Source organism: Scatophagus argus, chromosome 2 (assembly GCF_020382885.2).
Source record: "Scatophagus argus isolate fScaArg1 chromosome 2, fScaArg1.pri, whole genome shotgun sequence".
Lineage (NCBI taxonomy): Eukaryota > Metazoa > Chordata > Actinopteri > Scatophagidae > Scatophagus > Scatophagus argus.
In genome coordinates this window covers 22163645-22189813 of record NC_058494.1, presented here as the reverse complement: position 1 = coordinate 22189813, position 26169 = coordinate 22163645, and the positions used below count along the sequence as shown (strand labels likewise).

Genomic DNA, 26169 nt, shown 5'->3' with positions numbered 1-26169 from the left:
AGACCCCCCTCTGTTCCAGCACACCGTAGCTCTTAAGACTCACTTCATCAGCTCACACAAAGAAGTGTTTAGCTGTGCTCAGACGCCTTCTGTGACTGAGCTGCATTATCTTTCCTGCAGTCTGGGTTCACCCTGACCATGTCTGTCCGTTAACAAGGATCCCTTTGAATAAATGAGTCTGAAAACTTACCGGTTGTTTCAGCTCAGATGGAGAAACAGAGCAACTCAGTGGAAGAAGAAGAAGAGGAAGAAGAAGAGAGGTCACCACTCTGACTTTATTCTCTTTACCTTCACAAATGTTGTTGAAACGTTTATGTGACATGAGGAAAAAAATTGTACATCATATACAAACAGATTTTACAGAATTGCCTGCCATGTTTTCCCTTTGCTTTGACGTGTGTTTTAAAAATGAAACATACTCTACATGACAGCAGCAATCTGCTAACTGTACACAGGTGTAGGTTGAGTGTTTTTGATGTTTTTGGCTCAGTCTGGAAGATGTTGCTGGACCTCACAAGATGACGAAATGACTTCAGAAGCTCCCACACACATCCGGACTGAAAGACTCCTGACTGGGTCCATGGCTGGTGTTTCTAATCTGAAACGATGAAAAATGTGGGATTTAACATTAATTTAAGTTTGTTTCTGCATGCACATAAACTGCTTTATAAACAGATTTTGATTTGGGCTACGCAGAGCGTACAAGCAACATTAGATCTAACATTTTTTTTGCAAGTCATCACCACTTCTGATGGTTTCTGGCTTTAACATGCTTCTCATTCATACAATTCATCCACACCAAAACGGTTCGAGCTTTTCCAGACTGCTTCTTGCTACCAAGCTTGTCTCTTCCTTTTCCTTTTTCTTAATTTTTCATCGCTCACCTGTGTCAGCAGTATCCTCTCAGTTTTGGAACCAGCTGATGAAGTAGGTGCAGACGCCATGGAAGCTCTTCCAGCAGTACTCAGTGGCAATGCGGGATGCTTTGGACTCAGGTTGCTCTGTGGGACGAGTAGTGGTCTTCCCAGGCTTGGGGGTAGTTTTCTTGGTCTGGGGGCCCTTGCCTGGCTGTGGTTTGACGAGCTGTGGCTTCACGGGTTTAGGAGTAATGACGGGCTTGGTCTGAGAAGGCACCACTGGTTTACGCTGCTCCTGAACAGGCTTGGAGGGCTTGGCGGTGATGGTCTTGGGCCAGGAGGCCAGGAAGGTCATCTGAGCCTCGTCTGGGTATTTTTTGCACATCTGTGGACGATAGAGTTTGGGTCCCTGGCAGGCGTGGCTCAACTTCCTCATGTCCCACATCATCTGGGTGAAGTAGTGGCGAGGGTTGAGGTTGTAGGCACGGCACAGGTTGGGTTTGCCCTGGAAGTCACAGTAGTAGGAGCGTCCTGGAATCTGGCCCTGGCTTGGACCTTTGCAGGAGACACGCAGGCGAGAATAGTCCCCTGCTCCAGATACCACCATGGTACAGGAGTCTTTGGTCTTCGTGGTGAATCGGATGGGCTCGTCCCAGATGCTGCGTTGTTGCTGTTGCTTGTTGTCATTGCTGCCGTTGTTGGTCTGAGCGTGTGACATGCAAACAGTTGCTGCCAAAAACAACAGCAGCGCACTTACCCTGGCTCTCATGGTGGTGTTAGTAATGTATGAATGAGGGTGTAAGATGATGTGTCCGCACAGAGGTTGAGGTGTGCAAGGGCAGAAAGCATCTGCGAGTGACTTTATAAAGCTCAAGCTCACAAAGAAGGTATTATTCAGGTAAGCTGAAAGAGTCATACTCCTTCAGCAGTGTTCCCCCACCCCCACGCCACAGACACGTACACATACACAGGGACCACATTAGGCTTGTGTGGTATGTTCAAAATTAAACAAGCGATGGGCGAGACGGATGGAAGGGAGGGGGAGAACATAAACTGGAGGAGGAAGAGGGTCAATGGGTCTGTGGGAGACGAGGGGGGAAGGAGAGTAGGATGGCTGACGGACGTTACGCACATGAAGTCAAACATTGTAAAGACTACATGCTGCTAGACATTATATAATCTCACATAGGAGGTTCTTTGACACCTGGTGAGGGAGAGAGGTGGAGGAGAGGACTGAGGGTCCAGAGTCAAATTACAGCATAAAGTCATTTTCTGAGGATTCAGAGTTGATCTGTAAAAACATCATCTTCCGATGCAGAGACTTTGTTGCTGCACTCCCAACTGGGCTACACCCACAGTTTGGTTGTCTTTACAAAATTTACCCTTATGCACGTTCCTGGTTGAAATCACAAAGCTGCCAAAGAGACCAAATGGGTGTGGGTAGTTTGGTACCACTTGACTTCCTGGAGTCCAGCACACTCCATAAACCCTACATTTTTCTATATCAATCTTCTCTTCTAACAGGACAATAAGGGCAAACAAGTATTTAGAACTAATAAGTAACTGTTCAAAGGAAACAAAAAAAGAAAAAACTGTAATCCAAGTGGAAAATTGCATTGTGAGTCAAGTCAAGAAAACCACAAAATCAAGGGAAATAAAGACACTGAAGTTGACAGTTAAGTCTTGGAGTAGGCACTGAAATAAAGAAAGCAACTACCACTAACCCTCAACACATACTAAATAAATACAGTACAAATGCAGTATGCATTGGCCAAACTGTTGGCCAAACTGGAGTGAGTTCATCAGTCTGACTGCTCTCTACAGTGGGTTTATATTAATAAAACTTAACAGAAAAACAGACACTGCCTGTAAAGAGACCCAAAAATCCCATATGAATGTGGGTTGGACACACTGTAGAAGAAACATGTATGTATAGTCCACTCCTGTATACAAAGTCACATGTGTACAAATGCATGTATGCCCTTAGTACCTTCAGGAAGTTTCGTTTTTATAGCCATCATCTTGTGGGGAAGAGAAAAAGTTCCCATGGGGGACACTGGGAATGCCAAGTAAAGTTGAAGGGTGTGTACAGTATGTTGTCTGACACTGATGTTTGAGTTAGTTTAGTCCTCTTCTGATAGGATGCAACAGTGTCACGCCACCTCAACCACCTCTAAGACCCCCTTCACTCCCCCTGCAAACCTGTCAATCCCCCAAAACGGACCTGAACCTATTCAGCTGCTGTGTATACACATTCAGCTCTACATACGCTACATGGATGTGTTATGCGTTCCTGTATGTTTTGGCAAGACAGGCTAAGTTGCTTGAGGGGGTGGATCTCTGAATATTAGCTACACTTATATCATGAAAGGTGTTCCTTTTCATTCCTACCAGTGGCTCAGAGTTTATGTAACAAACACATGTAAAGCACACTTAAAATATCATCTCAGTGATTTGTGACCGAAAACACAAAATGCTGTCAGTTTCCTCAGTATAATTTAGTGTGTCAGCGTGTGAGTCAGGGGACAATGCTTATATCGCTTCATGTTTTATGTGTCAGTGCAAGAAAAACAAAGTGGACATTTGTTGGACTTAATTTTTTATTCACAGATTTGCATCCTCACCACAAACTCCAGCTTTATTATTATTTATTTTGTGTAGGTTCATCAACCAGGCCTCTGACACCAGAGAGAGTTCTGGGAGTTTTATATCTCAAACCATAGGATGGCAGGAAAATAAAATAAAATAAAACCTCCGACACCACAAGCAACTAGACCCTCACTAAAGGTCTGGTGAGAAATGAGACACAGTTTTTTGTTTGTTAGCTGTCTGAAAACCCTTTTAGGGTACGCCTGTGTTGATTAGCTAGTAACACTTTATCTCCTGTAGTAGCAACAGGCCAGGATAACCTCTGGACATCATTGTGTATCAATTATTTCGTTATGTTTAATAATTTAGATAAGTTTCCTCCTTCAGTGTTTCAAGAAACAGTTTGAGGTTTTGGAAACACCCCTTTAAGCTTTCTTGCTTTCTTGAGAGTTAGCTGAGAAGATCAACAACACTTTCACATTTGCGGTTATTGTAGTTTGGTACAAAAGCTGAAAAACGAGAAAACAAGTTATTCTGGCCAAAGGGAAGAGAATACATGACAATACACAGACATTCACGGTACCCAGAGGATGAATCCTACTGTCTCTTCTGACCCCCCCAGTTTTTCTTTTTTTGTCTAGTACCAACATGAGGAGGATGTTTTGGGAGTTTTTTTAGACAACTGTTGCATGGACTGCCATTAAATTTGCTACAGATATTCATGGTTCCCAGAGGACGAATAAGACTAACTTTGGAGATCACCTGACTTTTCATGTCAACATTTTAATTTATTCAATATGTTAGTTATGGCCATTTACTCTGCTAATTAGCAAATGTTAGCATGCTAACATTTTAAACAAAGTTGGTGAACATGGTAAATGTTTAACCAGCTTAACATTAATGTGTTAGCATTTTCATTAAGTGCTTGTTAGCATGTTGACGTTAACAACAGGTCAGAGCACCACTGTTAGCATGTCTTTCCACATTCCATTTGTCATGAGCCAAACTAAGCTAACTGGCAGCTAGTATTTACCAAAACCACACAAGAGTGGTGTCTTCTGTGCTAACTCTCAGCAAGAAAACAAATAAATGTATAAAATTTACCTACATGTGGAATGGTTCTGTAATTCCCCGGTTGATGCAGCCAGTTGAGCCAAAATGATACAAGCTATCTTACAAATATTCATCATGAAAATAAAATAAAATAAAGAAAAGAGCTACCACTATAAAGAAACACATACATGTTATAAAACAAATGTTAACAAAAAATATATAAAACTTTCAAAAGTTTTGAAAGCGTAAAAAAATTACACTTGTGTCACCTGATCATGTACGTAGAATGCATTCTCTACAAGTAAAACTAGCTATGCAGGAATATCGCTCCGACAACTGATCATGTACAGTATGAAACACTTGTAGGACTTCTGGGATACTGCTGTGACTGGATGCTAAAGTGTATGAGAGATCACTTGATAAATTACAGTTGGCTGGCATCAGAGGTCCTTGTCAAGTGGGTTGAAGGGGTACTGGGGGGGGGGGGGTTGATTGTTGTTCTTCTCTTTGGTTCTTGGATGTGTTTCAAGACCTGAATAGGAAAGTTGGAAAGTCCAAGCAAGCCCAAAAAAGAGAGATGTTGTTAGAACCTCATTTTTTTTATTGGAAGAAGAGAATTAAGAAAGGACAGATGTGCACTCACCATGAGGGAAATATTAGTTCCAGCTCTCTTGTCCACTGTGGAACAAAAAAGGTAGAACAAAAAATTCATCAGTACGTTTTACTTTTGGCCGAGATCTACAGAGGTGCTCATTGTCAGAAAAGCCAGTGTGTCAAAGACACAGCTTGACTTAAAATTCTAAACATCAAATTGTCAAGCCAAAGATGGGCAAATATGAACTAAATGAGCATGTAATGCATGTGTGTGTTCAACTAAGGATGGGATAAATGCAGTAGTAAAATTCATTATGTGTGTATGTAAAAATATATATATACTGCCAATAAAAGTTGATTCTTCTTCTTCTTCTTCTTGGAAATTAACTTGGGAATGACAAAAGAAATACTTAAGGGTCATGATTTTCTAGATCGGAGGCACAATCGTCGATACAAGAGAAGCTTCACTTTAATGCTCGCGTTGTACACATTGGAACAAAATTTACTCAGAATCTAGCACAAATACCAGGATAATCAACAGGGAGAAAGAACATCTTAAGAACATAAAATAAAATAAACGTATAGCTCTGTATGCACACAAACACACCAGCCAATGTTTCGTCACCACTAAATGATTGCTTTTGCAACGTGACGTCTCCAAGGATAAACACAAGAATCTCTCACATGTGCACACAGTTTGTCTGTGTAAGAAGGCTTTCAGGTAAAGTCAGATCCACCATGAGTCACTCTTTCTTGTTGAGTCCCGGTGTCTGAATGGACCTCAGTGAGACAGAAGTGATGGATGAAGGATGAAGAAGAAAAATGGAAGAAACAATGCCAAGCAAAAATACAAAGAGGGAAAAAAAACTCCTGGGTAAAATAAGACTGATGATGACTAAATGGCTGGTGGGTCTCAGATGGTTTCAGTTGTTAACGTTATTAGATGAGGGTTAGTGGAAATTTGTAATTGAGAATCAATACCTCAGCGACGGCTCCTTCGGGTCACCAGTCAGAGTAACTCGGGGGAGCGGAGGCTCGAGGGAACCGGGTCAGAGTGTCGTAATAGGGGGAGCTACATGTACATGCACAGACACACACGTACACACACACACATATGGGGATTTTTTTTGTAAACAAAACATCTGTGGAGCAAACGTTTCACTGACTCTCAGTCAGACAGAAAAAAAAAATCCCTTCACCGATTAAGACTGCGACATGCAAGCAAGCAGAGATGCTGCTCGTACCTGACTACAGGGATGTCTCCGTGGATATCGCACACTTGTTCACCATGATTACCTGTTTTACCCATACTGCAAATACAAGAGCGAGGTTGAGAAAGAGAGTGGGAAGACTGCGCTGACAGCAGCAAGGATGGGGTGATCCTCAGGGAGAAATAAAGGCGAAAGAGATGAAGGTAGACGCTTGAGGAAATGACGAAATGGACACCCGTGCAAAGAGGTAAAGAGTATGCTTGTGATTGCTGATGAGAAAAGGCAAGAAAAGATGTGAAGAGATCCAAAGCCATAAAGTATCCCATACCAAACAGGGAATGGGCACGTGGAAGAGGACGAAAGGAAGCACGAACAGCAGACAGACATCAAAGTGCAACAAGCCACGGGTAAGAAGAACTGGAGAAATAAAATGAGGAGAAAATATGAGAAGAATCACGGGCCGTGAAGAGGAATAATGACAGAGAAAAGGAAAGAAGAGGATTAATTAATTTCATTTTGATCTACAGAAAGGCTTCAGAAAAACTAGGAGCAAAGCTAACAAAATTTTCTGTGTGCTATAAAGTATGACACAATATGAGAGTGTGTTTGGACTCACTCTTCAAAGACGTCCTCCGTGTCCATCCTTCTGTAATACTTGGCCAGTTTGACGGAGAAGATCATGCTGGGGATCAGAAGGATGCAACAGCCCCCCAGACCGAACCAGAACGTGTTCTGAAAAACACATCAGCGCACTTCAGTTCGCTCCTATCACACTCAAACACTCGTCTCTCTAAAACAGATTTTTAGTGCTGAAATTATTAGTTAATTAACCAATTTGTCAATAATTTCTAACTTCATTCATCAGCGCAGATGCGGAGGCAGGGGAAGTTTTCATTTCATTTCATTTCAATACAGCTGGGGGGGGGGGTGTTGAATCTCATCTCAACAGCTTGAAGATATAAAGTAATAAAAACTAGTAACTGTGCAGTAGTAAAATGTAAGTGCAGTACTTTCCACCACTGTTCAATCAATGTCAGATCTTCTGATTTTGGACAACTGGTCACACAAAGCAAAGCAATGTGAACATGCCTCCTTGTGCTTCTCAAAAAAATTTTGAAATTGGACATTTTAAAGACTTAAAAGTCTAAATAAATAATGGCTGGATTAACTGGTAATAAAAATAATCGAGAAAGGTACACATTAGCAGGCATGAGAACATCCACACATGCAGCATTTGTCCAGAGGCTGCAGACTCAAATCATATAAAATATAAAATCTGTTTATGTTGACCGCAGCCTGAAGCTTGTTTGAGCTCTCCTGAAACTCTCACAACCTGACACGGATGATATATAGCTGATATGTAAATATGAAACTTTACAGCTCCTCTGGGCCAAAGGGTGAAAACACTGAATGATGTATGTGTCTGTAGCTCCTTATGCTGCCTCAAAACGGACTCTTTCTCATCTCAGACTGTGTGTGTGTGTGTGTGTGTGTGTGTGTGTGTGAGAGCGAGTGTGTCTGAGACCTGAGAACATGCTGTTCTCATACGTGTGACTCCGCAGTCTTCATCGCGCTCCCAAAAAAACCCTCAAGCCACAAGTCCCTTATAAATCCATGAATCAGTACACCTCGGGGGCCTCACACACACACACACACACACACACACACACACACACACACACACACACACACACACAGATGACCACAGTGTTCTGGTGGCTTACCACTGAATCGATGATGAAGCTGCATGCTACTATCTCCATGCTATCCACAATGTTACTGATGGGTTTACACTGGGCCACCTCTACGGTCAGCTGTAGGGAAAACACACACACAAAACAAAATAAAACAAAGTACAGATTACAGTGTATGTATCTTAGAACCAGATTAGTGAGAGAAGGCAGAGTTGTATATAGACAGTGCACTCACCGAGTTTTTAACCCAGTCTGTGTACTGCCTGAAGTATCCCACTAAGCTCTGTATGTAGGTCTTTGTTTCCTACACACCAACGAAGAAGAAAACGTGAGTCAGTGCTTTTCCATGAAGATGCTTTTACTGTCACCTCAGTGTCCAACAAGAGTACCTTCAGTATGTTAAACCTCTGCTCAGGCTGAATCAAGCTTGGATTGTTGTTTAGTGTTGGGTATTTAAAATATGTGGCTTATAGCAGACAAAAAAGAGCCCGGACTGAGCTGAGAAGCTGATAAAAATATATTTTCATATACATATGCCTTCTGCTCTCATCTGACTGACCTGTCTGAAGTAACAGACAGCTCTAGAAACAAAACAGAAGATGAAATATCCACACGTGCACAGTTAGTTCCGTGTTCATCATTCTGTATGTTGTGTTTTTTCATTACCTGTTTGACCACATGGGAGGCGTTATGAGTGATGAGATACTCTGCTGCATCGATGGCACTCAGGATGTTTGTGACCTTCACCTAAAAGAGAGAGGGAGAGGTTCACTCGTGTTCATCAGACGACTGAGCGAGTGCCGTTTAGTGTTTAGGCTGATTAGGAGATCATCTAATGCACTTTAGTAATTCAGAATAGGATTGTTTATTGTATTAGTTTAAGAGTTCATGTGAAAGTAAAAATAAACTGTAATAAGCTGCTAAAACAGCACACGAACGCTGCAGTAGTGGAAAGTTTCCGTCAGCTCGTTTGCTCACCGGCAGGTCGCTGGACGTCCTCTGCAGCTGCTTGACGCTCTGGCTCAGGGTGCTCTGCGTGAGAGGACGAGACGTCAGCAAACAAAGCACCGCTCACCCGCTAACAACTACCACCAAATACCACATGAAGTCAACAACACGGCCACGACAAACACACACACACACACACAAACACACACACTGTCACAATGCTGTCCATCCACAGCGGCTTACCCGCGCTCTGACATATTTCTGTCACCATTTAACACAGGAAAAAGAGAGAAGAAGGAGAGTTGAAGGGGGCGGCTGACAGACACGGGTTTACTGATATGTCTTTTATGATGATGAGGGCTTAAATGTATACTTGTTTGTTTTTAAACTTGTGATTTGAATATTGAATTTTTTGTTTAAAACCTTTAAAAGTGTTTTTTTTTTTTTATGTATTTTTAGTGTGGACTGCAAGACATAAAAATAACATCCACTGTTTTTTGTGGTATATCATCTTGCAATTATCTTCTGTTAGTTGTTAAAATAAACCTTAAGTGAAATTAATCTGAGAAAACAACATAAAGGGTTGTTTACTTTTAGTCTCTAAAGGAATATACTGCATGTTCATTTACCGTAATAGGAAAAAGGGTGTTTTTTTGGATATTGGCTGAGGATCTATGTGTATTTTCTTGTGTAACTTAAGAAAGTGTGTGTGTGTGTGTGTGTGTGTGTGTGTGTTTGAGATGTGATTACCATTGCTTGCTCCATGGGAACCACCTGCTCTCTGTGAATCTGTCTGATACTGCTGGCGTGTCCTTTCAGTGCATTTTCCAGAGCTCCACGGGGCTGTAAACAAACAAACAAACAAACAAACACACACACACAAAGTGCAGAGGATTAAGCAGTTTGTTTGCACATCACTGGGTTGCCACATTAACACACAAGATGATTACAACCTTTAGGATGGTTGGGTAAAGATTGTTAACTCAATGATTTGTTATTCTCTCCTTCATTAGAAACACATGTGCACACACTAATCCCTCTGTGACGCGTCCCATGTGCCTTTAAATGTCCCACTTCCTGTATTATGCACTATGCATGTGCCATAAATGTGTGTGAGCGTGTGTGTGTGTGTGTGTGTTCAGGGTGAACGGGCAGCTTGTTCAGACCAGCAAACCACTGAGCGTAAATAATTTTCCAGAGCGCCTGGACTTGTTGGCTTAAGACTATTTTATATTTTACATCTCATCCCCATAACTCCAATGTGTGAATCGAAATGAATTTATTAATTAGAATGAAAAAAAAAAACAAATGAGAAAAACCTTAATAGCAACTTTCATAGAGATGTTTTATAGCCAGCAAAGCGAGAATCCAGAAAAAAACAAAACAAACCAACAAATAAACAAAAAAAAAAACGGAAAATATCTCTAAAGTCAGCTTCCTCAGGCCAAATTTCACTTTCTAATTCTGAGGTATGTCGTGAACATCACAGACCTCGACTGAATCATCCATAAGCAGCTCGCAGTAGTACTTTAGTAGCACTCAGTCAAGTTACTCTGCGACGTTACAGTTTTTGAACTGCGGTACCGTAAGTGTAACCTGCATAGCAATGATTCCATACAATGTGCATAATACTGTGTGTAAAACCCTGTTATCACGTTACGATTTTGGCGTCCGAACGATAAAATCAGTCATGTGGTTGGTGTGATTTGTTGGTACAGTAATGACGAGACTCACCAGCTGATCGGCCTGAGCCTCCAGGTCAGTAGAGAAGGACAGGAGGTCCACGAGGGCGACCCCCTTGTTTACCTGAAAACAACAGAACAGAAGACGTTCAAACACAAAGCAGGGACGATACAGTTTTGGATTCCTTCAGTTTGCTCAGCTCTTCTACTTCTCAGTTTCATTTCTGCAAGGTTTCAGTGAGGCTTATGTCTGAATTTAGGAGCTTAAGTTTTCGATGCCTAATTTGAATTTCAATCAGACTTAAAACAACATAATCCTCTTTTTATGATGAATATTGCAATAACTAGCGCAGAAAACACGACCAATGTTTTAAAGTAAACAACAACAACAACAACAAATAAATAAATGATTAGTAGGCGAACAGAGAGCAGCTTTAGTGTTTTTCTGAAATACAGTCTATAGACAAAAGTATCCAGACACATCTCTCTGTGAGTCTGTTTTTCAGGGGTTGGGCTCGACCCCTTACTTCCAGTGAAGGGAAATCTTAAAGTCCCTGTTGGTGTTATGGTCACGTGTCCCAATACTATTGTCTATATAGTGTATTATTTTTCACTTTATCTCATATAACAGCAGTTGACAGAAAGCAGCAGCAATCACACCCAAAGGGCAGAACACTGTGACTTTTTGTCACCTGTGTGGACACGGTATGACCTTGGATTCATTTATTGTTTACCTTATGGAGACCTGCTTTGGTCCCCATAAGGGACAATATGATACAAGTGATGCACACACACAAATTACCTCAACCAGGTAGGCTTCATAGTCGATCTGTCCCACTCCCGAGTTGGCAAAGTTGATGAGGTTGTCTCTGCCCGCCTGCTCCAGCAGCGTGATGTGCTGCAGGTCCACTTGCACGCTATCAAACACCTTTGCCAAATCCTTGTTGTACTATTGTGAAACACACAATGAAAACTCACAGGTTAGCACGGTATCATTTTTCCATCAAAGCATGAGTACTTTACTTTAAATCAGCTCCTCCTACACAAAAAAAAACTTACCACAGTTCTGTTGAGGAATGAGTTGATGTTGAACATGGTCTCCAGCTGCAGAGCGTGATACAAACCGTTGTTCTCGTAACACTCCCTACGACACAAACACACAGTGGTCACACACCGAAACTCTAGTTTACCCACATATCTGTAACTGAACTCATTAGCATTCTTTTATTCATTTTTTGCTTCACTTTACTATCACTGGGCAGCACGTTCTGTAAACTGCAGGATACAAAGTCCTCTTAGATCAAAAAACAAACATGTTTCAGATGTGCGAGTAAATAAAGTGCAGTTCAAAAAAATCAGTTAAAATAAATAAGTTACCTGTACATGCTTCCCAAAGTCAAGTCGATGTTCGGATTCTGAAACAGCATCCCAGGGAGGAAGTTCTTCTTGGCGGGGTGAACCAGGAAGGGTGTGTCAATGATCTACACAGACACACACACACACACATTCATCAGCATGGAGCCACAGTGTCGTCCATTATGCAACATGATGACTCTCAGATAAAAACTCTGGCCAGGATAAACGCAGAGAGAGGCAGAGGCTGAAAACAAGACGGTTCAGGAAGGATGAGCGTTTTTCATTCGGTACCTTGAAAAGCTGTCGGTTAGCCAGCGGTTCACACATCAGCTTCTCCACGTTGCCGCCGACGACAAAGAAGGTGGTCACGATGCCCATCAGCACCCAGGCGAAGATGAAAGAGAAGCCCACGCCACTGAAAGAACAAGAGACAGAGTGTGGGAAACACAATCACACTGAAACTAATTTCTTCCTTTTGTTCACTTATCATTTATACATGCTACGGTAATAAACCTTTCAGAAAGGCCTAAGCCATGCATGAAATCACTCTCTGTTCTCTATATGATGTTGGACTGTTGTCACGGTAACGTACGCCATTAGCAGGTTGCCGCCGGTGTTCGACAGGCAGCCTCGGGTTGTTGGCGTGGCTTGCTTGTCGTAGCCGCAGGTGCCACACAGCAGGCCGAGGACGTTGAAGGCCAAGACCAGGACCACCATGCACAGCACTGCCACGCAGCCGATCCATCTGCAGGGATACACACACACACACACACAGACACAGACACTGTGTCACAGTGCTGTCATTTGTGAGGAGGTTTTATCCTAACTTCCTAACTATAAGCTTGGTTAATGGCGGCAGATTCTTGACCCCAAGGCAAGAAGCATGTCCATACAGTGTGACAGATTTCTGTTCCCACAATCAACACATGTAGACAGACAAACAAACGCACTGGGACAAACCTGTAGAAATCCATTTGGTCAATCTGTGGGTAAAAGGACTCAATCTTTTCCTGTCCTTGATTGAGGAAAATGGTGAAATTGGCCAGAGAACCTTCAACTGGGAACATCTTGGAGAAGCCTGTGATCTCTGTGCCAATCTTATCCAGCATGCCTTTTACTCCTACAAATAAAAAGACAAAAAAACATGAACTAGTGCACGTTTTTTTCCATATCAGCGGGGAAAGAGACAAAAGAGGCGTCTCACAGAACTGAAGAGAGGCAGAGCAGGACTTACGAGGTAGAGCTGTGGTTTCATCAGTCACAAGCAAGCAGATGAAGTTGAGAAAATAAAGTGAAAGACGACAGTCAGACTTTGTAAAGAGGAGGGGAAAACAGATACATAAAACACACAGCACACACACACACACACACACAGACACACACGCTTGCGTACCTGAGACGATGTTTTTAGTTTGTTCTTTAACCAGTCGTGGTGTGTCATTAAAGGATGAGTAACCCTGGAGGTGGAAAGTAAGAAGAGGAGAAAAGACGACTACGGTGTCAATGTTTTGAACCAGCGTGTGTTGTAAAAGAATATGAAGAGTGAGAAAACAAAGAGACAACATGAATGAAGGAGGATGAGGATGAGCTGAAGACAGAGACTAACCTTTTGGACTATGTTGCTGAGGTCTGTTCTCAGGACAGTATTGATATTTTCTAAGGCATGGCTGACATCTGGGAGCTGACAGAGAAAAAAAAAGAAAGAGAGAAGAGGTGTCATATTAAAATGCTTGTCTCCACTCATTTCCCGGTTCTGAATTCATGAGTCACACGGTCTTCGGTTCCTTCGGTACCCTGGAGAAGTCGGCGTTGACTCCCAGCTGGGACAGCGTGGAGCGGATGGTGTTGCAGGTGTGAGACACGGCTCCGTTGGTGCAAGCAGGGTCTGACAGGGTGTTGGACAGAGAGGCTCTCTCCTCCGACAGACTGGCCTTAAGTTTCCCTGTCCCCTCCTGAAGGACCTCCAGGGAGGAGCTGATGTTCTCTAGAGCCTCTTTGGTCTCCCGCATGGCTATAGGAGGCAGAGGAAGGATGAAACTGAGTCTGCTTCGTATTGACTGTGAGCCTCGTGGGATTTATATTAATTTACCTTCACAATTCACCACAACAGAACACAGATCAACAAGACTTTTTACGGGGAACAACAGCGGTTCAGGATCAGGATCTACAGTATCTGTAACACCAAGGACCCACTGACACCAAGTCACGGGCACTGAAACACTGAACCCAGATCAGTTACCTTTGATAGCACTCTCAACTTTTGCTTTAGATAAAAGGAAATGTGAGGGAATCAGAGAGGAAAAAGCAGTTAAAGTTAAACAAAAACAGCGATGATGCGACACACAATGACATGCTCAAAAAGAAATCACAAAGCATCACACCATAAGTGAGAGCTTTACCATTTCAGTTTAACATTCAACATAAACGAGACAGAGGAGTTTTGGTTGAAGTTTTACGGACACACAACAGGAAAAGCATTTTACATCGTGAGAAAAATGACGTCGTGGCTGAAGAGGACTATCCTTGAAAAAATCCTCATACATAAATATCACCGATCAGATGTGGTACATCTCAGCTGTTCGAACTGAACAGACGGTCACATTAAAAACTAGCAAAATGAAATGTTGTGTACCTCCTGCCATCCGCAGTGCAGTGTCCAGCGAGGGAACCACCTCTTTCTCCAGCTGACTGTGGATCCTCCCACCCAGCAAAGGCCCGATGTCTGTCAGGAAAGGTCGGGGAAGGGATCAGATGGTTTTGTGACAGCACTACAGGCATACATCGGTAAACACAGGAAGCCACAGGCAAACAAAACGACAGACGCGAGACAAATGCTGTATGGAAAAGATCTAAGTTCAACTTACTGTCGAGCTCTGACAGGACTTTGTTCTTTGCTGTTGTGTACTGGGCTGTCAGGTATTCGATTTGCTGCAACGGGAAACAAAACTGCACATTAGAGCAAAAAATCCTAAAGTCTCTTTTACATGGGAATGTGAGTGTGTATGAGGGCTTCTTACCGAAGGTGTGTTGTTGGCAAATGTCCTCAGGTCTCTCATATTGGTGTTGATGAACCGCCGAGTGCTCTTAATCTGAGTGCTGACATTATGATTCGCAGCATAGGAAATAAGTACTCCCAGACTGAAACACACACACACAGTTAAGAGTATCAGTTAATAAATACTGTATGCCCAGTATTCACCAGCAGAGGGCAGCACAGCTACATTTAGCTGTATTTCAGCTATGATGTGATCAGCCTGCGAAGTCACCTGGGGGGGCTTTTAAGAGTGCATTTGTCTGCAGTGTTTCATCTTAAATCTCACTTTTGTCATGGTTTGAAGTTTCTGTTTAGTTAGTTTGTTTTTGCTTTTCTTCTCTTGTGTCCTGTTTAGCTATTCATCTCATTCATTCATCCTCTAATTAGTTTCACCTGTGTGTGTGTGTGTGTTTCCTTGTTCCATTCATCTGCTGAGTTCCCTGAGTTTTCTGTGTTCCCTGTGTTTGCTGTACCTCCTGGATTCTTCTTTTATTTGGACTTCCTTGGACTTTCAGCTGTTGCGTTGCCCTGACCTTCTTGGATTCTTTGGGAGCAAGTTTATTAAGGACTCTTTTGTCCACAGTGTCCCTTGTCTCAGTGTCTGCACTTTGGGACCTCCATTTTTTGAAAATTTTGTTACTCAAAGCCTGTTATGATGAAGCGTTTGACGAGTGTTTGGTTTTTCAGAAATTTAACACGATTTCTACAGCTGAGAGAGATCACCAGGAAACAGTAAAATAAGGCAGATATCTGAAAGCACAGGGGAAAACCCATGGAAGACCCCAATGGAGCGTAATGCCGAAAGAACCCACATATAAAGATGAACTTTATTGATCCCGCAGTGGGGAAATTCACCTATAAACACACACACACATGAGCAGCTCTTCCTTGTCGGGATGATCCATCCACCCGACAGGTGCGGCATTTCAAGATACTGAACAAACAGCACAGATGTGCCTTCCCTAAAGTGCGCTGTGAGCCAGGATGCACACAGCGACAACAGAATCGCATCAACGATACCCGAAGTTCTCTCATGGAGAGAAAACAAGATGATTTAGTGAGCGAAAAGAAGCTGGTGTCGACTCACATGATGAAGATGGACGTTGCGATGAGCGAGGCAGTGTAGAAACCTCTCTGACAGTCGGCGTTCTTCCTCTGTCTCTGGTGCATCTCCCCTCCGCAGTTCTCACAGCACCGACACACACAGAAGCACAAGCCCACGATGGGCGTGAGGACCACGAACAAGATGCCGAGGGTCCCACATATGAGGAATCCCGCCTCGTAGTAGATCCACTGCAGGAGGACAGGATTCGCACAATCATCACCCCCACACCTCGTTGTCATTTTTGAGACACCATAGTGTGTATTATGTGAGAACTGGCAGATTGTTATGAGGAGTTTACCTGTAGTAAGAGGACCACATTTTCTGGCTGCAATCCCATAGCATGTGCATACCAGCACGGGGAGGAAAACACACACACACACACACACACACACACACATCAAGAAGAAAACAAAGACAGACAAAACAAGGTCAGTGTGACGGCTGAGAGATTAGGAGGCTGCAAAATTCCAATTTCTAAAGAGGGAAGTGAAGGCGACAACGAGAGCCAAAGATGAAACCAAAGATGAGAAAGGTAAAAGTACTAATAAGTTCAACCGAATCCAGCAATGTCGCAGATGTTTTGCTAGTATCACACTAACTAGGTCATGATATCAGTTAATTCTGACTGTTATGCGTGATACTATTACACTCTTCTTTCAACTGACACACATTCAGAGGACATAAAGTGTAGCAAAAATAAAATTCCCGCACTTACAAGCTGTGCTCTTTGGAATCTCTAATAACATAATCTTTTGCAGGTGTTAAATCAACAGGTGCATTCATCACTGCCGGGTCAAGCGCCATACGTTGTACCGTTCATCTCAGTCAAACCAAACGTACCTTTCTCCATTCTTCTATTTTGATTCCCCCCATGTTTTGTTGAATCACTTTAACAATCAGATCTGAAAAAAACAAAACAAAACAAAACAGAAGAGACAGACAAGCGCATCAGCACACAAGTCACTCGGTCTGGGAGAATCAGCGCTTTACAGGCAGGAAGCTACACTGAGGTGAAGAAGCCATTGATCTGTTCATGAGCGGACAACACCGATTACGTGATTCTTTTTTCTTTTGTTTTAATTCTGACAGCTGTACGTGTGTGTGTGTGTGTGTGTGTGTGTGTGTTTCCTCCTGAAGCTGCCAATGAGGACCACACTTCAGTCCAGATGTCTGTGTGTTTATGTAGGTCAGCCAACACTAAGCCTACCTGCCCGGTGACTCACCCACACTGTTACTCAGCAGGTAAACACTGAACACACACACGCACTTGCATACACATGTACACACACTTGCATGCATGCACACAAGCTTGTACATGCTACACACATGTTTATTTGTCAACATGTACTGTACAGTGAAACAACATTACCTCTGTTTGGGTGTAAATCTACAGCTGAAAGAAACAAATGTGTGTACAAATACCAGTGGAATGTATCTCAGTACATGTACTTACAATTTTATGGTACCTGCACTTAACTCAAGAATTTCCATTTCATACTACTTTCTACATTTCAGAGGGAAATATTGTGCACTTTATTCCAATAAATTTATTTCACAGCAAAAGTTACTGGTTACAGATTTTAATACAAGAAAGTGATACTGATATTGCATGAGTCGATAAGTTCAATCCCATAAAATTCATTATTCAGATATGGTCCATTCTGCACAAAGAGCATTAAGTATATTTTGATTCCAACGATCAAGTACATTTACTTAAAAGGCTTATTACGCAGCAATTGTCGATTGCTGTTTGTAAATTCACCATTGAGCAATTCTGCAAATCCCCCCCTAACCCAAAACATCAGTATTTAACAACCTGGAACTGAGATAATCAGCTATCTTTCTCCAGAAACAACCCAAACACACACAGATACAGCCGAGGCCACACACCTCCACCTGGTCAAAAATGACCTAATAAAACATCTGAATAACTCATCCACCACCGACACAAATATATTCACGAGGACATATACATATAATAGACTTTCTTGAAGCCACACAAACAGATCTTCCCAAAGATCTCCCACACGGAACCAAAAGGAACATTAAGATGCACAAACAAGCTGCGCTGCTTTTCTCTTCTGGTGCAGAAGGTCCCAGTGCAGACGACAGGCAGATGGAGTTCAGTTTAGCATGTAGATGCTGACACAGCTGACACACACACACACACACACTCTGAACCATTCTGCGTCTGTTCTGCCTTCTGCTGCACACCTGCTGACCCCCAGGTGAGACAGGACAACGTGTTGTTTGTAACCTTGTGTTTTCTGACTGTTCTCTGACACTTTTTTCGTTCATCAGCGAATCCTTTCAAGGCTCTCAACTGAAAAACACACGCAAAAACGGCCACAAAAGGCTCAAAAATTTACCAAACAATGTCTTTTGAGTGTTCAGTGAGATTTCTTTCGCTGAATGATTGAATGTGCTGTCATTCACCTGTTTGAATTTTAAATTTGTGGTCTGTGAACTGAGACTCTGGACCACACTGGTAATCCTCTGTGAACCGTGATCCTGTCCTGCTGCGGCAAACTGTTTTACAAAACTGTTCGGCCTGCAGGAGACGACCTCAGACTGTCACGTAGGGTGAAGACAACCACCCCCGTTAACTCTGCACATCCAGCATATGAGCACATCTGAGTCGTGTCGATGCCACCTGCTGTTGCTCAGCTACTTAGCTAGCATTAGCCACTGAGGGCAGTTAAGCTTAGACAGATTAGTTCAGTGACCCAGTATAAGAGGTATAGCTACTGCAAACGAAAGGGACGAGGTGGGTGGGTCGGTGGGGATAAACAACCTTCATAATTAGACCGGAAAGGATGAAGAGACCACCATTCAACTTTAAGTAACCTGTCAGCAGTAACATGCAAAAATAAATATGTTTCCTGCACGGAAAATGTGACGTTTTTTTTCAGCATCTCCTGTGAAGAGCTTCATTTGATAAATATTTTTTTTTCCTAGTGAACGTTGTGTTTATGTGTCCTGGCTTCTATAATCAAGGGCTTTTAAAGAACCAGGAACTAGACCTATCAGCTTTTCCATTTCAGTTAAACCCACAGGTCCACCCACACCTCCAGAAGAATAAAAAAACAAGTAAACTATCACACAAGGCTGCTGCAGTTAGCCGTTGTGATACATAAGTCAGAACCTGCAAACCTCTTAGCGTAATGTGTAAATATAGGCTCACACAATCCTCTACCCTGACCTGCTCTGACAGATTACTGGAAGGTGTGGACAAGGCCTTACACAACCTGACAAACACCTGTATGTTTGTTTTTTGCTTTATGTCTAATTTAAGGCAAAGTATCAGTCTCAGCCTCATGCACACAAAACACTAAATGACAAAGATGTGCTTCACCGCATCCACCGCTTGACACGTGGATTAGCCAGCTTCATTGGCCTTCGTGGTGCAAACGTGGAAAAGCTTAAACAGCAACTATAGTTTGAATTCGTGCACTTGAAACAATTCAAGACAGTTGAAGAAAGATGATAAATGTTCACACACCATGTTGTTCAGCCTACGCCAGCGTGAAGAGTGTGAACCTAACACTCTGAACTGCCTTTGGAGGAAGTTAAATCACAGTCGCCCCACTGAAGTAAAGTGAATGATGAAGAAAAATAAAACAAAACAGAAGACAGTCAGGGGAAGACCATGACCAGTTATCGGCAGAGAAAAGCGCTGGAAAAAGATTGGATTTTCAAGCAGTGGTCCTCAGTGGGGCCCGCATCTTGTGGAGTTCGTCACCACTTAAAATTAAGCTTTTTACAAGCAGTTTTTATTTGAGGAATTTTTTGAGACCTGAAGACAGACACAAAATCTGTCTGTAAGGTCATGACAAAAGAGCGAACAACAATAACATCGATATCTGTTTCCTCAGATGAATCATGTGACTCCTTGCGAGGTGTCCTGGGGCCTCATTACAGAAACTTACCAAGTCCGAAACCCTTTCAGTATCACAAAGGATTTTTAGCATTACAAGAGCACGTCTCACAAGTGCATTTAGGAAAAAGCCGATCTTCTCTAGCTACTACAGAACTGTCCGAACTAACTTTAGGAATCCTAAGTCAGAACAGCACAGACCCGGTCCTAATTTGGAACTGCCAAACATGGTCAGTACTGGTGGTGTTTTATCTGTATAGCAAAGACAATGGAGATGGGGAACAACATCACCTGGAAGGCTACTTCCTGAACCATGTGTTAATGGGTTTATATCAACTGGTTGACATGATGATTCTGAATGTCCTGCATTCATATCTGGAGACGTCTGCAAGGAGGAATCAGGCTCTGCTAGTGGTTGCACAGACCACAAATGCATTTTCTTTTCTTTTTTTTTGTTGCAGGGGACTTTGGAGGTTGCAGGTCTGTCTAACATAGCAGCCTCACGCCTCACACAACCTCGCAGAGGTGAGGTTTCCTCTCCTTCACACCCGCGGCTCTTCAAAGCTAAAATTTAACGCCAGGCTTTTCTTGTCCAGGTGAGACAGAACGGGCAGTTTCAGGTACGTTTGAAACGCATATACAGGCTTGAAGAATTGAGTCAAATCTTCTAGTTAGGATTTCTTAACATAAGATGCTATACCCCGCGACCCTGACGGATAAGCGGTATAGAAAATGGATGGATGGATGGGTGGAAGATGCTATAGCAGAGAGAGGACAGGATGCAGCTGTGAGTTTAGGAACTGCTTCTGTAATATAAAACGATGAGATTTTGCCTGAGATCTTTGAAACTTAACTCAAAACAGGGCAAGCAGTAAATTATCTGTAATGAGGCCCAAGATCCCTGCTTACAACTGATGGAAACTGTTTAACACTGGAGGTGACAAACTGAGATCGTGGCTCCAAAATTTAAAAGACCCTGGGGCCAGACACAACATTAACGGGAGGTGATTTGGTGTTACAACAAAAGTCACGTCAGGTTTGCCAAAGCACAGTTATGCAGCCCTTACGTTGTGTTTCTTAAAATACGACTGCAGTATTTTCTTCTCAGTGTTACACAAGGCTGTGAGGACGGTATGTATTTTTATGGCACCAGGATCTAAAGAAAGTTCAACAGCGAGCCGAAGCAAGACAACTAAGAGGATTACGTGGAATGTCTCTTTTCCCAAAGTGCACTCGACACCTCATAAGACCCCAGCCATAAGACATCAGATAAAGAGGAATAAGAGCCTGGAACAAATGTTTTCTTTCTCAATTAATCTGCACATCATTTCCTTGAGTAATTGAGTGAATGGTCTCTAAAATATTAAAGAGTAAAAACCATCATTGAATATATGAGTGGCAGGAAACTGGGTCATTTTTGCTTAAAAAGTACTTAATTAACTGATGTTAACGTGCGACATGTTCTTCCTCTGGTGTTTGTTTGTTTGTTTGGCCAAGTTTAAAGCATCACTGCATGATAAAGCTGACCTTTCGGAGGAGGAGAGGTTTTTTGGTTTGGGTTTCTCCTGAGTAAGATTTGTTTTCCTGACATTTTCTACCAGTCTCAGTAATTAAGGCGAACAGACAAAAACCAAGAGGACTATGACCCACTTTCAGTGTGTGAGTGTATGTGTGCATGCCAGTACACACTAGCACATGCGTGTGTGTGTGTGTGCGACAATGCCATCTGTAGCAGTGGTGTAGCTGCATAGTGCTAGCATTAGCCCTGCGGATGCTAATCCTCTAATCTAGCCTGTGTGTGTTATCGGAGGGATGAGACTCCGCCTCCTCACACCGTGAAAGAGTCCAAAATGTTTCAGAACCGCCGACGACTCGAGCAGCCAACTCTCGCGTTGGTTATTTCCCGTTCAGACACAAGCAGCTCTACTGGAAACCTGAAAAATGAGCTACATTAATAACACAGCAGGGGATTTGTGCTGCTGACTTTGTGCCACATATTTAAAAGTTTCTCAGCTTGACCTCAGCCTTGACCCCAACTGGTCACCTCTGCAGCTGACCAACCTCGAGCCCAAACCTCAGCTATTGACATCAGCGCTACAGGAAGCACCATCTGACTGGGCGGCAGAATTCAGTACAAGACCAGCATCAACATAACGTATCGCACGGCCAAGGAACGTCCACATTTTCTAACAGAGTACTGAAAAGAGACGTGTTTCTGCAGCACTACAAGGTTCAATTTGCCAAAAATGTTCCAGATTTTTTTCAGTTTCAGCAAAGAAACAATCCTGATCAGTCAAACCATACGTTTCTTTTACCCTTTATTATTTTTGTACGGCTTAATGGCGTTGTTTTCCTTGCTGGAGATGCTAACTGGGATAATTTAACGAGTCTCATCTCAGGGAGAAACCTCTTGATTTCATTATGTGCATTTTAGTTTGCAACACTTTAATAAAGTTAAACAAAAAAAGCAAATGAATGAATGAAGAAACTGCAATGTTCGTCAAAAATCATCTGAGAGCACATATATTTAAACAAACAGCCACAATGTAATAAAAACATTATAAGCTTTAAACATAGAAGAAACTTCATAAAAGAAATATTAAACTTACATATTTTTTATCTTACTTTGAACTTGCAAGTGTTTAATTTTACCCAACAAGGCAGCTATAAACGCATCTTGTGGAATATGTGTGAGTTTGTGAGCATATAAATGTTGTTTCTGTGACTGAAGGCCTCTCCTTTATTTGATAAAGCTGTTTCACATGACATTCAGATCTAAACTACAATCCAAAACCAGTTTCCTTTTCTTTGTAGTGTTTGACAAGATGCACATTGCCTTTGTCTATCCGTCACATATAAACACACCTAAAACTTTAAACAACATGCTGGTCAACTGAACAGACAAAAACAGTTAAAATGCTGCTGCTTTGACATTTATCAAGATGAAGAGAACCTCATAAAACCAAGTATGAAAGCTGAATATTTTTCTTAAAGACGACACTTAATTTGAGTTGACCATTACATCCAGTCCTGTACTGCTGAAAACTTAAAAATAAATATTTGACTGTTAAAACTCGTACAGGTACGTACCTTGGTGCAATTTGGGGTTCTTCTTAACCAACCAAATACTTTATTCAGAGTTTATTAATTTAGCCTGTGATTGGTGCTGCAGCGAACACGTTTTAGGCCCTTGGACATACATGCACAAATTGTGTTTAGAAGAATTTGGTTTTTGGATTCAACTGAACTGATGGCTTAAAATGTGGGCAAAATTATGGACCTGTTTATGGCCGCCTCGTGGTCAGCTGGACCGGCCGAACCTCATCCACGTGCTACAAACAGCGTAACACCTAACCTGAGTGTGTGTGTGTGTGTGTGTTCAATGTGTGTGAGCAACATGCCTGATTTTGTGTAAATATGATATGGGAGTGTGTGACATGACGTCCAGGTGGTCTCTACCTGTGTGTGTGTGAGACAGTGAATCACACTGGAAAGTCCCTCGCAGTAGCAGCATATGGTGCGTTGGATTAAGGTATTATGCAGTGATGCAGGTGACTGAGAAAGCCTCCTCTAATCGCTGATCTGCTAATTGATTACCTAGCCAGCGGCTCAAAACCTGGACACCAAAATGGCAGCAACTTAAAACCTTCAATCCTATTGCACTGTGTCATCCTCCAACGTGACCACTCATAGTTATACATAAAGCACACAAACAAACCACGCTAAGTTGGCTGTAGCTCCGCATAGCCGTCACTGGGTTACTGTACTACACCGGGGGAGGGGCCAACAACGTAACAAACACTACTGATCACATCCCACACCTGATCACCCCCTCCCCCGGACTTGATCACTTTTGAGCTATGACAGCTATTGATCACATTAATCTGCTCATGACACTGGTTGATGGGCTCAACAAGTAACACCATCAGTGTATGCAGTCCCCACTAAGTCAGATATGATTAATACAGATTCACACTGAAAGGGAGAATACTGATACAGCAGCAGTGTGCAAATAATCCAGCGGCTGCCTCTTTGAGCTTTTCGATGTTTTTTGGACTTTGTTGTTTAGTTTGTGACGTAAAACAAGCCAGTTAGGGCTTTTGATGCGTGATGCACGGCCAGGCCAGCAGTTTGGAGCCTTTGTGACTCGTGACCCCTTAACAAAGGTATCAGCGTGGACACAGGCTGGGAGCAGTTACGAGTTAGTCCTTCTCAGTTCCTTTCTTTTGACGTCTGAAGATGTGAAAATGCTCAACATTTTACACACTAAAACTGGTGTCTGACTGTCATTTAGGCCTACATTTTTTTTCTTACCACTTTTGCTGCGGTAAGCAAATACTGATGGATGAGATATTACTGCTTTACAGACACACTAATACACATGATCATGCAGTGTGATCATACACATGAATCCACATTTTTCTGCTTCAACTGAGCTTCTGGGGCACAAAGCAATTTCTTCAGTTCTTCTCTTAACTTATACTACAATTATCTTAATCATGACCCTGAAGTCTAAATTCTTTGGGCTCTTAAGTTTTAGTATACAATCATCCAAAACCAGTATGTGGGCATTAGACAACATTTGCTAAAACTTCTAATCAGGTCACTGAATCTGATGGGTCACAGAATTTAGTGTAACACCTGTTACTGCACTCTCACAGTTTACACCAGCCTTACGGTTACTTTAATGTGTATCTGAAGCCAATTATTCCCTGTCCTCATGTGAGAGGACAGGAGGACATCGATGAGGAGGAGGAAGGGGTGACGATAATCTCACCTTTGGGGAAGGGGTGCGGTTGAACCACGTAGAGAAAAGCGTGGACCATGTGGAAGAGGATCCCTATGGCCCCTGGCTCGTAGTAAGCATGGGTATCATAAACCGCCGCCGGTACAAACCCAAAATCCAGTGGCTCCACCGGTGGAGGGGACCTCTGTCTGCGGGAGTCCGCCCGGAACTCAGCCGGAGCCCCGTCCCTCTCATCCGCCTGTTGCTCACCGCTTGTGCCCCCCCAGCAGAGCAGCAGGACGAGCCACCTTCTCCACAACATGGCTCAGAAAAGTCCAGCTTTGTACAGAAAGAAGAGAGAACGACTGAGACCGAAAACCCCGAGCTCCAGTCGGCACTACAGCCTAGCGGGGGACGGAGAGGGGAGAAGGGCTTCTGACGTGAGAGGACACCTGTCCCCCTCGGTGCTTTAATCCCCACAGCTCACAAACAACAGTCCGGAGAAAAACTTTTGAACTTAACATTAACGGTCGAGGTTCTGGCAGCCGTTAGCTCCTGTTTTCTAATTCCGGACTCATCACAGACATCTTCCCGGAGATCTCCGACGACTCAGGGGACGAACGGCCGAGGATGTGCTTGTTATCTCGGTGTCCTCACCCTCACCAGCTGGCTGGTTAATCTCGCGCGCACGTTAGCCCCAGAACGCTCGTGACCGCTGAAATCTCGCCCTGCCCGGGCGCGCGACACCGCGTGGTCCAATCACCTGTCCAGGTCCGCCTTTTATCTGTTGGCTGGTGCCAATCCATGGGACCAACACATGGCTGTTTTTACCCAGTGGTGGCATGTAATTACATTTGCTCAAGTGGGCTACTGTAGGCTGCGTACGTGCAATTTCATGGATTGAGACAATGGACATTTTTTTATTAAACTAACTATTAAAGTTTCGTTTTCCGTGCAAAATTACCAAACATTTCGTGGTTCCAGCTGCACATGAGGACAACGGCTTTGTAAAAACAGCTGCTTTAAACTAGTTCCACCTCAACCATCATTATATTTGATATTAATCCAATGATATAACAGTATATAATAGTATTGGTGCTACTTCAATACTCCACTACATTTGTTTTGCAGCTTAGGAGTTAGTTTTTGCCCATTTTAATGATACAAATGAGTCATCTAATAAACTGCAATGCGTTGTTATCAATTCAAATAACCAACCAGTAGTTTGTATGGATCAGTAATAATTCTGTAATAAAATTATATTAACACTGATGGGGGCAACTTTCCTGCATAATACTTTTACTTTAGATATTTAAAGTTTTGCAGATATTTTTGCACATTTTCAAGCTTTTGAATGCAGGAGTTTTGTGTTCTTGTATTTTTGTAGTCTTGTATTGCTTTACATAAGCAAAGGTTATGTACAGTCGGCCTTATTTTTGCTCC

The 26169-nt window shown here is 42.7% G+C and overlaps 2 protein-coding genes across 5 annotated transcripts; both read right to left on the bottom strand.

Moving 5' to 3' along the window:
* Positions 1-260: 260 nt before the first annotated feature.
* On the bottom strand, positions 261-2469 carry LOC124064655 (fibroblast growth factor-binding protein 2-like). The gene is made up of 2 exons (XM_046399301.1): positions 885-2469; positions 261-598 (listed from the first exon to the last, which is right to left on the bottom strand). Exon 1 carries the CDS (start codon positions 1771-1773, stop codon positions 904-906), a length of 870 nt encoding a protein of 289 aa, XP_046255257.1. The 5' UTR covers positions 1774-2469; the 3' UTR covers positions 261-598; positions 885-903.
* Positions 2470-3439: 970 nt separating this feature from the next.
* Positions 3440-25446, bottom strand: prom1b (prominin 1 b). Of its 4 annotated transcripts, XM_046370640.1 has the most exons (27): positions 24778-25446; positions 16964-17025; positions 16422-16448; positions 16106-16311; positions 15002-15122; positions 14849-14912; positions 14617-14706; positions 13778-13995; positions 13591-13665; positions 13378-13441; positions 12945-13104; positions 12577-12729; positions 12276-12399; positions 12006-12109; positions 11688-11772; positions 11431-11577; positions 10681-10752; positions 9697-9789; positions 8977-9030; positions 8665-8745; positions 8234-8302; positions 8029-8118; positions 6921-7036; positions 6633-6721; positions 6338-6403; positions 6075-6165; positions 5141-5177 (listed from the first exon to the last, which is right to left on the bottom strand). In XM_046370640.1, the coding sequence occupies exons 1-24, from the start codon at positions 25046-25048 to the stop codon at positions 6691-6693; spliced, it is 2577 nt and encodes an 858-aa protein (XP_046226596.1). In that variant the 5' UTR covers positions 25049-25446; the 3' UTR covers positions 5141-5177; positions 6075-6165; positions 6338-6403; positions 6633-6690. The 4 variants fall into 4 exon arrangements, with proteins under 4 accessions (XP_046226576.1, XP_046226604.1, XP_046226596.1 ...); XM_046370620.1 differs by lacking the exons at positions 6338-6403; positions 6633-6721 and adding an exon at positions 3440-5031 and having other exon boundaries at positions 5143-5177; positions 24778-25444; XM_046370631.1 differs by having other exon boundaries at positions 6338-6721.
* Positions 25447-26169: the final 723 nt, after the last annotated feature.